The 12706-nt window shown below is 45.9% G+C and overlaps 1 protein-coding gene across 1 annotated transcript; it reads right to left on the bottom strand.

Annotated features, from left to right (window-relative positions):
• Positions 1 to 1565: 1565 nt before the first annotated feature.
• Positions 1566 to 5015, bottom strand: LOC142933893 (LIM domain transcription factor LMO4-B). The gene is made up of 5 exons (XM_076078182.1): positions 4688 to 5015; positions 3815 to 4052; positions 3609 to 3705; positions 3100 to 3255; positions 1566 to 2664 (listed from the first exon to the last, which is right to left on the bottom strand). Exons 2-5 carry the CDS (start codon positions 4027 to 4029, stop codon positions 2656 to 2658), a joined length of 477 nt encoding a protein of 158 aa, XP_075934297.1. The 5' UTR covers positions 4030 to 4052; positions 4688 to 5015; the 3' UTR covers positions 1566 to 2655.
• Between the last annotated feature and the right edge of the window lie 7691 nt (positions 5016 to 12706).

The raw sequence follows: 12706 nt of genomic DNA, 5'->3' as shown, positions 1-12706 counted from the left end.
CTGGAAACTGAAATGTTGATTGATTGATTGCACCGTCACTGGTAAAGAAATAAATGAAGGATATTTAAATATTTGTGTTACAGCCAGAACCAGACAACGAATTGATTCAACTGACAAAGAACCAGATGAACCTGAACAACAACAAACAGGAGAATGGTGGATTCTTTGGCCCTGCACACATCGTGATTAAAGAGGGCAGGAGTCACTTAAAGGATCAGTTCACCAAATCAAACGTTCTCACGTACCTCACTACCTCTCACTTAAGGTGATGTGCAGATCTGTGTGTGTCTGGATTCATGCCTCTACCCTAAAACGGTCTCCGGATGGAATTCTGATTGTGGTGCTGACATATTTTTTAAAAACGGTTTTCATTGAAAAATGTTTTTCCCAAAAAATAGTCCACATTAGCATAGCGTAGCATAGCGTAGCATAACGTAGCTCGACGTAGTATCGCTGACAGCAGTTGACGAGTAATCTCATTGAGTGAATTAAAGAATCTCATTCAGAATTAGTCCAAATTAAAGTGAAAATAAAGCAATAGGTCAATAATTCCATTTTGAAAAACAGTAGTTAACCGATATGAGACCTGAGTTCTTCTGCTGCTCAGACTTTACTAGTTTACATCAGGTGACACAGAGCAGACTGGACCACCACAGACGTGTAGGCTAACGCCAACATGTCGTCTCATTCCAACAGTTTGAAAGATCTTCTGGCTGTCAGACCAGCGGATCAGCATCAGGAGGGAACTAGAGGAGGGCAGCCATCTTGGTTCGATATCACAGGAGTGTCTGGAAGAAGGAGGTTTCACCGGTCCTCTTCATCATGAGCATGTAAAAATACCCCGGCATCATCTCGTGTCTTCACACAGTGTGAGGTGAAGGAGCTGGGGCAATTACACTCATCTGCATGTGTTAATATGATTAATTAGCAGGAATAAACACTTTCCTATGTCACAGGCTGCACGGTGAGCAACACACCTGCAGGAGCTCTGATAAAAGACAACGCCTCATGGCAAAGAGCCTTTTCATGAGACCTGCTAATTGGCATCTGAGAACGTTCCGGCTAATTAGGGAAAGGCAGATGAGGCTTGATTAGTTTGAATGCAAAGTGTAACTTGTGGTGCGGTGGGACTCGGTAATGTGCCGAGGTTTTATTTCTTCACCATCATGATACAAAGATAATTGTAATTGTGATCATTTGCATACGTTAATGAATTTGCGTGACGCTTCTTGATCAGACGTGGAATAAATAATTGATGCAGTATCAGCACCTACCATGACAAGTGGGATGTTTTGAAATAGCTAAGCGCATTAAGGTGTGAGTGTGATGGCTGCGCTGCTCTGAGGAAAGGTGTGAAAGTGGAGCAGATCCTATCGTCTGCTTCGCTGCTAGCACACAAAGATGAACTCACAACTTCGGATGCTACATGAGACTAGCAGTTCTCACCCAGCATTAACAAGGCACGCAGAGCTGGAGCGAATTAGACGCAGCTCAGGAAAGGTTTTTTTCAGGAACCATGCAGAGCGGCGGAGAACAAAGAGCCGAACCAGTCTGTGTTTGGAGCTTTAATTGGAACATGGTAAACAGTAAATACATCAGATTGTTTCAAATGCCCTGGATGTAGAGGGGGCCACTCCCCTTTAATTAGGCTGTTTCAGATTAGGCTTTATTAGAGGCAGGCAGCCACGGAGCCAGGCAGCCACGGGATATGCCCCGAGTTCAGCCTCCCAGGAGCTCCAGCAGCACAGATACAGGGCTCATGTTTAATTGCTTCTGTAAATGGTCAGAGCTCAAGCCCCCTAATTCCATTCCTCGGGGTAATCAGGCATGTTTTCACCATACAGGGCTAAAGAGAGTGAGAGAGACAGTCACATCCACCATGCTAGGTACCATGCAATACAAGGCCACTCTAGAGCTTCAGAGTGACCGCAGCCCGCTCCGTGACATGTTACAGGAAAATCATTTAAATAGGATTCTTGATTTGAACGCCACATTGAACAGGTATCTGATAAAGAAATCAAACAAAACCTTCACTGGCTCATTTTAGTTCTGGAACAGCAGCAACATTACATTTTGTTTTCCTTGAGAGTGTAAGACGTCTCTGCTGTGTTTCCCAAGGTTTCCCAAGACTCAACATCTTCACACACCAAACCATTTACAACTATTCCTCAGTGTGTAAGATCTCAGATTAACATATACAAGAGAGAGATCAAGAGTTCATTAAAAACACTGATGCTCGGGGGAAATAATGCTGCACGGGATAAGCAGAGCTCCGTCCATCAAACGTTCATTCAAGCATCTGTTATTCCGTCTTCAGCTGGCGCAGGCTTTCATCCTCATTGTTCTACCACAGCTTCCTCTTGGTTCCGAAGAAGCCTTTTGCCAGTGAAGTCCACACACACTGCAAATCTTTGATGATGCACAGACCACTTTAACATTGAACACAACATGAATGTGAATTTGTATGCGGCAGATAGTCTCTGATACGCTGACGGACGGGGACCTCGGTGAGAAACTGCGTCCCCCCCCAGGGGAGGAGAGGCCGGGCGGTGATGAGAATCCACAACAACAAGGACAGAAGCTGGAGAAGAAGAGTGCACCGAGGAGAAGTGAAGCTCGGGGGGGGGGGGGGGCAAGGCGCAGGGCTTCTCCTGCTCAGCATACCTGCAGACGACAGAGAGGGAGAAGAGTAACGAGGGTCTCTATGTGTAAGCCCACAGCTGGTCTGGTGTCCTCAGTGCCCCCACATGGACACAGAGAATGAAACACTAACATGATTATAGTATCTTAATGAAGCCGGTCAAGGTGGAGCCAATTTTAATCAAACAAATAAAAACCTGCCCCTACAGTACAGCACAGAGTCGTGGACATTAACTATGACCTGTTCTTTATACTGTTGTTTCTTCAGACTCCTACAATAGTCACATATACCGTGTGTTCTTCATTCATGACAATATGACCTCTGATATTATATATTTCATTGGTTTTAGCCACATGTTCTGTTGTTCACGTTACAGCACAGCGACGTTAAGGACAACGTGTGCTGCGCTGTAAGTACAAATGCTTCTGTAGCGGCACGTCAACAGCCCCGGTGTTCACCTTCTGGTCTGTCAGCACGGAGTTGCTCTGAAGTGGAGGCAGGTGGCTGTTGAGCAAGCCGCCGGGTCTGTCGTGCTCACAGAAGATTGTACCGTTGATGTAATGGAAGCGATCGCCTGGCATCAGCCTGTTTCTACAGGTGGCACAGCTGAAACACTGCAGGGAACAGAGAGAAACACAGAAATGGATCAGATTCAGACCACTACAGCACATTCATATATTATGAGCATGACATCAAGAGTTGAAATTAAATCTTGTGAGCGCCTGATGTGAGAAACTGAAACTGGATGGATAAATATGAATTCAAATATGAAACACTACAATGGAATATGTGGTAAAAAGACCTTTACACCGTGTCTTCACCAGAGTTTAACAGTAAGTGAATGAGGTAAGAAGATGGAGGGCACAACTCCTTCCTCTCCTCCTTCCCGTCTCCACCAGATCCCAGATGTTCCTGTCAAACAAGCAGCGGGAGACAAAGTGCGGTGATGTGAGCGCTGGGGATTTACCTTGAGGTGGTAAACATTTCCCTGCGCCCTCATCACCATCTCGTTGGCTGGGATCGACTGTCCACAGGCGCTGCACGCCCCGCTGTGCCCGAACAGCCTGCAAACACAGAAACACAGATTGCTCCGTCTGCACAGGCTCCAAAATCTCAAACCGGCAGCTTCCTCTCCTCCTCCCTCCTCTCCTGCCACCTCTTCCTTACTCTCACCTGATGTAGTCGCTCCGACACAGAATCATGCCCCCTTTGCTGTAGCAGGTGGTGCCGATGTCCCCCAGCTGGGCTTGGCAGCAGGAGCACTTGAGGCAGCGAGTGTGCCAGTAGCGCTCCATGGAGAAGAGAAGGAAGCGGTCGGCGATCTTGCCCCCACATCCTGCACAAGACCTGGGGGCCGGCGTCCCGCCTGACGCCTGGCTGTTCACCATTGTGATGTGGCCCTCACAGGCTCCTGGACACACAGAACAGAGGCTCCACAGTTGAGACTGGAGTAACAGTGAGTAAGGTTCACCTTCTTAGGACGACACAAATACTCGGATTCCTGCTAAAATGTCTGAAATAAAACATTTTAGTGTAAACTGGATCTATTTATGTTTCCATTGTTGGATAATTACTTTTCATAAACCTCTTTGTATTTACGACACATCGGCCATTTCCACTTTCCACACAAAGCAGACAAAGGTAGACCGGCTCCAGCTGTAGCTGCTGGTGAACATGGTCACAGGCTGACCAGGGACCACAACACAGATCATATCAGTATTCATAACTCCTTCTGTGCACACATCAAGCAGCACATGACACGCACTTCCTATAGAATCGTGCTTACTGCACCTCTATAACGTCAATATAGCACAAGTAATATCTTGTTTCTGATTGTTAAGTATTTACAGGAACAACATGAAGGTGCATCGTGATGGAGAGGAGGGTCCAGCACTGGTATTCATGGAGAACACTGTTTCACTCTGCAGTGAGACTTAGTAAAGTATCTCCATCCTTAAGCTCGACTGACACGTTAACAACAAGGAGGTGCTGCTCACGAGAGAGCTGCAACGATATTCAGAGAGAAGAAGAGGACAGACACGTTACCTTCACGAGCGCGAGGCTTTCCTCCTGCGGGGAACTTTGAGAAGGTGCACAAATGTTCAAAAGAAGCTCGACACGCGCCGCTTTTCAACACTCAGACTTGTTCTGGTCTGCATAGCGTTCCGGGAAAAAAAGGGAAAACAGCTCAACGTTGAGCCCGGGACGGGCGGCACGGTGTCGGTAAGAGTTGGACAAACTCTCACCGACATCCAGCTCCAGAGATGAAGAAGCAGCGTTACACGGAACCGCGAGGAGACATGACGCAGCTCCTCTTCCTCTCCTCTCTGTCACAGCCGACCATCTATCAACATTCCTTCATCTCTTTCCAACGCTTTTGACAGCGACTCTATTCATCAAATTGCGCAAGGAGCTATTTCAATTACCGAGAGGGGACGTAACCGACGAGCAGCGCGCAGCAGCCAATAGGAGAGCAGGGGGCGTGTCCGCAGTCAGAATGATTTATGAGTTTATAGTGGCTTATTAGTACGTTCACTCTAAGGATGTGAGTGAGAGTGTGAATGCAGGGTTGACATACATGTAATGTATTTAGTTTATAGTTTACATGTAAATCATACCTCATATACTCTAAATAACAGTTTGAGGAGGTAACATCGTTTTATCAAGAAATCAGAAAACATTAGCGTATACAATTTATCATTATCAAATTATTCATTTGAAGAGGCACATTTTAAAAAGTCAGTACTTAAATGTACCCATGTTTCAGTAGATTAATGTAGAAATAATTTCCTCCGTCACAGGTTCTGCTCCTGACATGAAGGAATTATTTGATGAAAAATGATACGCAGAAACAATCAAAGTCGAGACTTTATGGTTATCGACAACCTGCCACACATTCTTAGTATAGTAAATGTTGTGTGTTTGTGTGTGTGTGTGTGTGTGTGTGTGTGTGCGTGTGTCTGCTAGTCAACTGTAACTTCCTGATTTAAACTCAGACAAAACTGAAGTTATTCCACTCGGCCCAGAATACCTCCGACATCATGTATCTGGTATTATGTTTCTCTAGATGGCATTGCGCTGGCATCCAGCAGCACCGTAAAGAATCTCAGTTATCTGCTGGAATCAGTAAATAAATGCAGTGAAGTTGCAGCCTGTAAAACTGAAACAACGAACGTGATCTCATAGGAAGGTGTATAAATAACACACCACTTTTAAGGACATTTCGTGTGATGAACGTCAACATTTTTGGTTTCACACAGGACATGAACATCGGTCTCCTGGCTGAAAGTCCTGTATTTGTTTGACCCCCTCCTCGTCCCACTTTTGATATTACATCATTTGCTCTTCTTCACTCGTTCTGAGCATCTCTCATTATTCTATGTAACTCGCTTTGGCCGTTTACTGTGCAGTCGGCACCGACTACGTGGCCTGAAATGACTCGCCAAAAGCAAGAATGGAGTTGTGATAGCACGCAACATGACTGAAGAAATTCATTCATTAACATTTCAAAAATCAGGCACATCCTGTTTTAAAGCGATTCAGAGTTCATGCATCTGTTACCTCTAGACTAGATTACTGCGATTCCTTATTATCAGGCTGCTCTAATAAATCTCTCAAATCTCTTCAGCTGATCCAGAATGCTGCAGCTCGTGTACTAACAAGAACCAAGTAAAGAGATCATATTACTGCTGTATTAGCTTCTCTGCACTGGCTCCCTGTAACATCTAGAACATCATTTAAGATCCTTCTCCTCACCTACAAAGCCCTGATTGGTCAGACACCATCATATCTTAAGGAGCTTATAGAACCATATTACCCCACTAGAGAGCTGTGCTCCCAGAATGCACGGTGACTTGTGGTTCCTAGAGTCTTAAAAAGTAGAACAGGAACCAGAGCCTTCAGTTATCAAGATCCTCTTCTGTGGAATCAGCTTTCAGTTTCAGTCCAGGAACACACTCACCACATCTAAGAGTAGGCTTAAGACTTTCCTCTTTGATAAAGCTTAAAGTTAGGACTGGCTCAGGTTTATAGTTAGGACTGGCTCAGGCTGTCACGGGACATAATGAGGACTCAGGAGCAGACAGTCAGGTGAAGTGAAAAAAGGTTTAATCAACAAACCAAAAAACAAGCAGGGAATCCAAGGACAAGACGGAACAGGCAGACTGGGAAACTGGGAACAGGACGAGCAACACGGACGGGTAGGTAGGGAAAAAACAATGACCTGGCAGTGAGTGAGTGAGAGACAGGGGTTTAAGAAGTGACTAGAACAGGTGAGGAGAGTTGTGCTGATGAGGGAGTGCTTGATTACAGATAAGGGACAGGTGAAGGGACAGCTGAGGGAGTGACTGAGTTGAAGAGTGAGGAGCTGTTCCTCACTCGGTGGGGGCCCGGAGGCGGGCAATAACTCCTCCGAGGCCGAGAGTCCACAACCAGGTGGGTGGAGGGGGTCCGGAGGAGGGACGGCCGGACTGCCAGACTGGGAAGACTGAGGGTCTGGAGGACGGAACTCTAGAGACTGGGGGTCAGGGGGGCTGCACCCGAGAGCCTGGAGATCAGGGGGGGCTGCACCAGAGAGCCTGGAGATCAGACGGGGAACGGGGCTCCAGGGGCTGGAGATCAGACGGGGAACGGGGCTCCAGGGGCTGGAGATCAGACGGGGAACGGGGCTCCAGGGGCTGGAGATCAGACGGGGAACGGGGCTCCAGGGGCTGGAGATCAGACGGGGAACGGGGCTCCAGGGGCTGGAGATCAGACGGGGAACGGGTCTCCAGGAGGTCTCCAGGAGGTCTCCAGGAGGTCCTGGAACGGGTCTCCAGGAGGTCGCTGCGGTTCGGAGACGGCGGCGGCCGGGACTGCAGGTCGCTGCGGTTCGGAGATGGCGGCGGCCGGGACTGCAGATCGCTGCGGTTCGGAGACGGCGGCGGCCGGGACTGCAGGTCGATGCTGTTCGGAGACGGTGGCGGCCGGGACTGGAAGTAGCTGCTTTTCCGAGGCGGCGGCGGCCGGGTCCGGGGATAGCTGCTGCTCTGAAGCGACAGCTGGAGTCGGCTGGATCGCCGACCGGACACAGGGAGCTGGAGTTGGTCGAACCGCCGAACTGACACAGGGAGCTGGAGTCGGCTGCGGCCCAGTGGGAGCGGGGAATCGCTGCGGCCCAGCGGGAGAGGGAGTCTGGCCCTTCCTCTGCCTCTGTCTCCTTCGAGGTTTGACCAGGATGTCCACTAGGTCACGGTCTGCCTTCTGGACACTCAGAGGTCCTCCAAAGGCCAGACGGGTTCCCATGAACTGTTCATACCAGTCGGGGAGACAACACTCAATACCGTGGTCTGCTGAGTCCATTCTGGGCCAGGTCATTCTGTCACGGGACATAATGAGGACTCAGGAGCAGACAGTCAGGTGAAGTGAAAAAGGGAGTTGGACTGGTGCTGAGGGAGTGACTGAGTTGAAGAGTGAGGAGCTACAGAAAACCACACAACACATAAGGCAAAGCCTGATTGTGACACAGGCTTATAGTTAGGACTGGCTCAGGTTTATAGTTAGGGCCGGTTCAGGTTTATAGTTAGGACTGGCTCAGGTTTATAGTTTGGACTGGCTCAGGTTTACAGTTAGGACCGGGTCAGGTTTATAGTTAGGACTGGTTCAGGTTTATAGTTAGGGCTGGTTCAGGTTTATAGTTAGGACTGGCTCAGGTTTATAGTTAGGACTGGCTCAGGTTTACAGTTAGGACTGGCTCAGGTTTATAGTTAGGACTGGCTCAGGCTTATAGTTAGGACAGGCTCAGGTTTATAGTTAGGACTGGCTCAGGTTTATAGTTAGGACTGGTTGAGGTTTATAGTTAGGGCTGACTCAGGTTTATAGTTAGGGCTGGTTCAGGTTTATAGTTAGGGCTGGTTCAGGTTTATAGTTAGGACTGGCTCAGGTTTATAGTTAGGGTTGGCTCAGGTTTATAGTTAGGGTTGGCTCAGGTTTATACTTAGGACTGGCTCAGGTTTATAGTTAGGGTTGGCTCAGGTTTATAGTTAGGGTTGGCTCAGGTTTATACTTAGGACTGGCTCAGGTTTATAGTTAGGGCTGGCTCAGGTTTATAGTTAGGGCTGGCTCAGGTTTATAGTTAGGGCTGGTTCAGGTTTATAGTTAGGACTGGCTCAGGTTTATAGTTAGGGCTGGCTCAGGTTTATAGTTAGGGCTGGCTCAGGTTTATAGTTAGGACTGGCTCAGGTTTATAGTTAGGGCTGGCTCAGGTTTATAGTTAGGGCTGGTTCAGGTTTATAGTTGGGACTGGTTCAGGTTTATAGTTAGGACTGTCTCAGATTTATAGTTAGGGCTGGCTCAGGTTTATAGTTAGGGCTGGTTCAGGTTTATAGTTAGGGCTGGTTCAGGTTTATAGTTAGGACTGGCTCAGGTTTATAGTTAGGGCTGGTTCAGGTTTATAGTTAGGACTGGCTCAGGTTTATAGTTAGGGCTGGTTCAGGTTTATAGTTAGGACTGGCTCAGGTTTATAGTTAGGGCTGGTTCAGGTTTATAGTTAGGGCTGGCTCAGGTTTGCCTTAGACCAGCCCCTAGGTAAGCTGCTATAGGACTAGACTGTCGGGGGACTTCCTATGATACACTGAGCTCCTCTCTCCTCTTCTCTCTCTCCTTCTCTATGAATTGATGTCCCATTAATGCTCATTACTAACTTTGCTTCTTTGAGTCTTTGTGCTTTCTCTCCTCACAGGTTTCCGTGGATCGTGGTTATATCTGGACCCTGGTCTCGCCTGCCTGACACCCACTGCTAGAAGCGTTTTTTGGGGGAGTTTTTCCTGTTCCAATGTGAGGGTCCCGGGACAGAGAATGTTTCATGTTTATAGATTATGAAGCCCTCTAAGGCAAATTTGTGATTTTGGGCTTTACAAAATAAATTGAATTGAATTTAATTGAATCCTTAGGAGTGTTGTGAAAAACCGGTATTGAGGATTTTCTATAGACATTGCAATATTATAGTTATTCTGAATTATTTTGGCCACGATGATCGTATAGTGAAAATCTGATTTTTGAGCCCTACTTCCATCCGTCATTATTTATATTGTTGAAATCTTAGATATTTATGGAAAAAAAAAGCAATAAAGCCCTGCATTGTTAAAAGTACAATGTATTGAATATGATAAGGATACATAGTTTTTGAATCCCTTCCACCCATCTCACAGGAAGGTCAAAATAGCACTGCTGACGTCAGTGGCGGGCCATGCATTTCATACCTGGGCCTTCTGTGCTGTCCTACTGAGCTATGGTTATTTGTTTCTAGGGGTGTAAGAATACACGTATTCGTATTAAACCGTTCGGTACGAGGCTTACAAACCGAACAATACGTTTGAATAATACTAGTGCATTTGGAAAATGCAGAAGCTTAAATTGTGGGAAATATAATGTTTTGGGTGGACTGCGCTCACGTAGGAGACAACGGGCTGTGTGACCTCTGAACCTGGAACAATAACAAAAAACAGCTGAGGCCCCATGTGTGTTCAGGGCGGCTAAGCTAAACTAGCTTAGCAGGGAAACAACAGCAGTTAGCTGTTCACTACTGATTCAAACAGAGAATCAAATGTCAGAGATAACCCCGCGATGACGGGATGCTTCGTCATTAACGGACAAGTCAGAACCAATGTAACTAACACAACGACAAGAACAAACTCACAAGAACCAGTCACACATGTTTATATGACAACAAAGCAATAAATCAATCCAGCAACACTGCAGCGCTAGAGCACGAGCCATTCATACTATTCATATTATTCATAAAAACGACACCATAGACAAATGAACGCAGTAGTAACGTTACTGCAGATGTAAAAACTAAAGCAGTTCACTTACCAAAGCTGCTGTTCACTTAAAGACAAAGTCCATCCTCCTTTCTTTGTTAAAGTCAGTAACTCCTAAATCTATTTCTCCTCCTTCAGCCATCGAGTGTTAAAAACACAGCAGGTAAAACAAATAACAGAATCTACACCAAGCACAACGCTAAACATGTCATAACTTCTCTTACATGTGTTTCAACCTGAACTCTTACTGAACACTAAGACCTGCTAGCTAGCTTTGTGTTTGACGAAAGTCACGCTGGCCCACTGACCAATCACGGAGCACGTTAATGCAGACGTACTTAGAGGCTACCTGGGTACCACTGGCACGTCAAAGAATACGCCCAACATGTCAAACTAAAGATCTGATTGGTTGAAGACTATGACAATCAACAATATCGTCCCCATTCACTTAACCTGCAAAGTCTACAGAGGACCTCAGGCCTCTCTCCTTACAGAGAGACATAGAGGCTGAATCTGATTGGATAAAAGCTCTCCTTAAAACAAGCTGTGCTGGAAGCAGAGCAACTGAGGAAGACAGGAGCTGTGCAATGAGAACATAAGATAATGGGGAAAATAATTATAATACATGTAGTGTATTTATGAAAAATGATCATAAAATAGCTATAAGTTTGTGATTGTGTTTAGGCCAGCAGAGAAGGCCTAGCTGGCCCTGACGGCCCACCACTGGCTGACGTTGATGAAATTCATTGTTTCTCAAGGACACTACAGCAGCAGGTTAGATCTCAGTAGGTCCTCGGTCTTAGTTCGGAGCAAGCCTAACACCCTGCTGTACTTCCAGCTGAGAGCCAGCAGAGGACAGCATCTTATAATGTTGCAACAAGCAGACATTGGCAGGTTTGTATATTGTACGTCCTGATATCTGAGGTTAGATATGATGGAATGAGCAGAAACTGTCACTGTGAATAGTTGTCTCTAAGGATCAGCAATCCGCTTTATTGTCATGATCTAAACTGGGCTTTCCAACTCTGTTACATATTTGAATCAAACTTATTAATGTTGGTGTTGCAGAAATGTCGAAGACACGGGAAAATGTTTTCAACAAATGAATATATGTTTACTCTCTATTGAAGTTGCCGACTCAATTACTAACCACTGTGTCATGAACTGACAGGTCAGACTGGTTGTTGATGCAGTAGCGCTGCAGCCATACACTAAACGTAGAGGTGCACTTCCCCAATGGGACCACTAGAGGGAAGTGAACACTCATGATTGTAAATACACTCATCAACACTGTACTAACATCTTCTGTGTCAAGATAAAACAAAGAAGGTGATTATCGAATCTATCACATTTAACAAGACATTTTACAATAAGAAGAATTTATAGAAAATAATTCTATGAAAATTGGAGTCATCCATGGGTTGCTCAAAACTCATTTATGCCCTTTCACTACAGGGCAGTGAGCCCACAGAACAGCAGTGCCAGTACTACAGTACTAGGGGTAGTAATAGTACCTTTCAAAGCAGTTACAGTTACAAATTGCTTTTCAAAAGAGACACATACAGATATGCTTAAAATATAAAGCTGTTGTATTTTAGAAATATCATAATGAAAACAAGTTTATACAGTTTGGTTTGAGGACGGTTAAGATCTTAGACTGAGCAGATGAAGAGAAGGACCCGTTTGATGTGTGAACAGTGTCATAAGAGGTTTATGCTGATTGAGCCCCATGTGTCGGTGTCTCCACTAACCTGTGGAAGTCAAGCAGTGACAGGCTCAAGACCTTTGCTGGCTCTGTAACAGGGGTTGTCTATGTCTGACTAGCTGATCCAATTACATTTCCTTCAGTGCCACTGCGAGATTGGCATTTGTGGGTTTGAGTGAAATGTCTCCATAACTATTGGCTGGAAGGCATTCATAGTGCCTGATGATCTAGCAGAATGTTAATGTGTCCAATACTTTAGTATTTAAATGATATCTGCACCAGCATATCATCATTGTCAATGAGCTGCTATAGCATGGCTACAGACTTACTTTTTCACACAGTGTGGCAGTACTGTATCGTCTACTTTCCTAAATTGACTGTTGTAAGGCATATGTACACGATGACATATTATGTGGAGCAGGGGAGCAAGGTCAGAAACTGATCCCATAGTTGCAGTAGTAGTATCAGAATAGCAACAGTAGTAATAGCAGCAGTAACACAATGACCGTAGTAGTGTTAGCAGTAGTCCTTTGAATCAGTGTTGACTTCACAGTGTTTGCT

The sequence above is a fragment of the Anarhichas minor genome, unplaced genomic scaffold (assembly GCF_050575085.1).
Source record: "Anarhichas minor isolate MPS153535 unplaced genomic scaffold, ASM5057508v1 ptg000063l, whole genome shotgun sequence".
NCBI lineage: Eukaryota > Metazoa > Chordata > Actinopteri > Perciformes > Anarhichadidae > Anarhichas > Anarhichas minor.
The sequence above is the reverse complement of the archived record's forward strand: the minus strand, read 5'-3'. Positions and strand labels throughout refer to the sequence as shown.

Coding starts and splice junctions, on each gene's coding strand:
- LOC142933893 (XM_076078182.1), bottom strand. CDS start 4,029: ATGGTGAACAGCCAGGCGTCAGGCGGGACGCCGGCCCCCAGGTCTTGT. Junction 3,706..3,814: donor TGTCGGAGCGACTACATCAG/GTGAGAGTAAGG, acceptor CTGTGTTTGCAG/GCTGTTCGGGCACAGCGGGG. Junction 3,256..3,608: donor GAAATGTTTACCACCTCAAG/GTAAATCCCCAG, acceptor TGTTCCCTGCAG/TGTTTCAGCTGTGCCACCTG.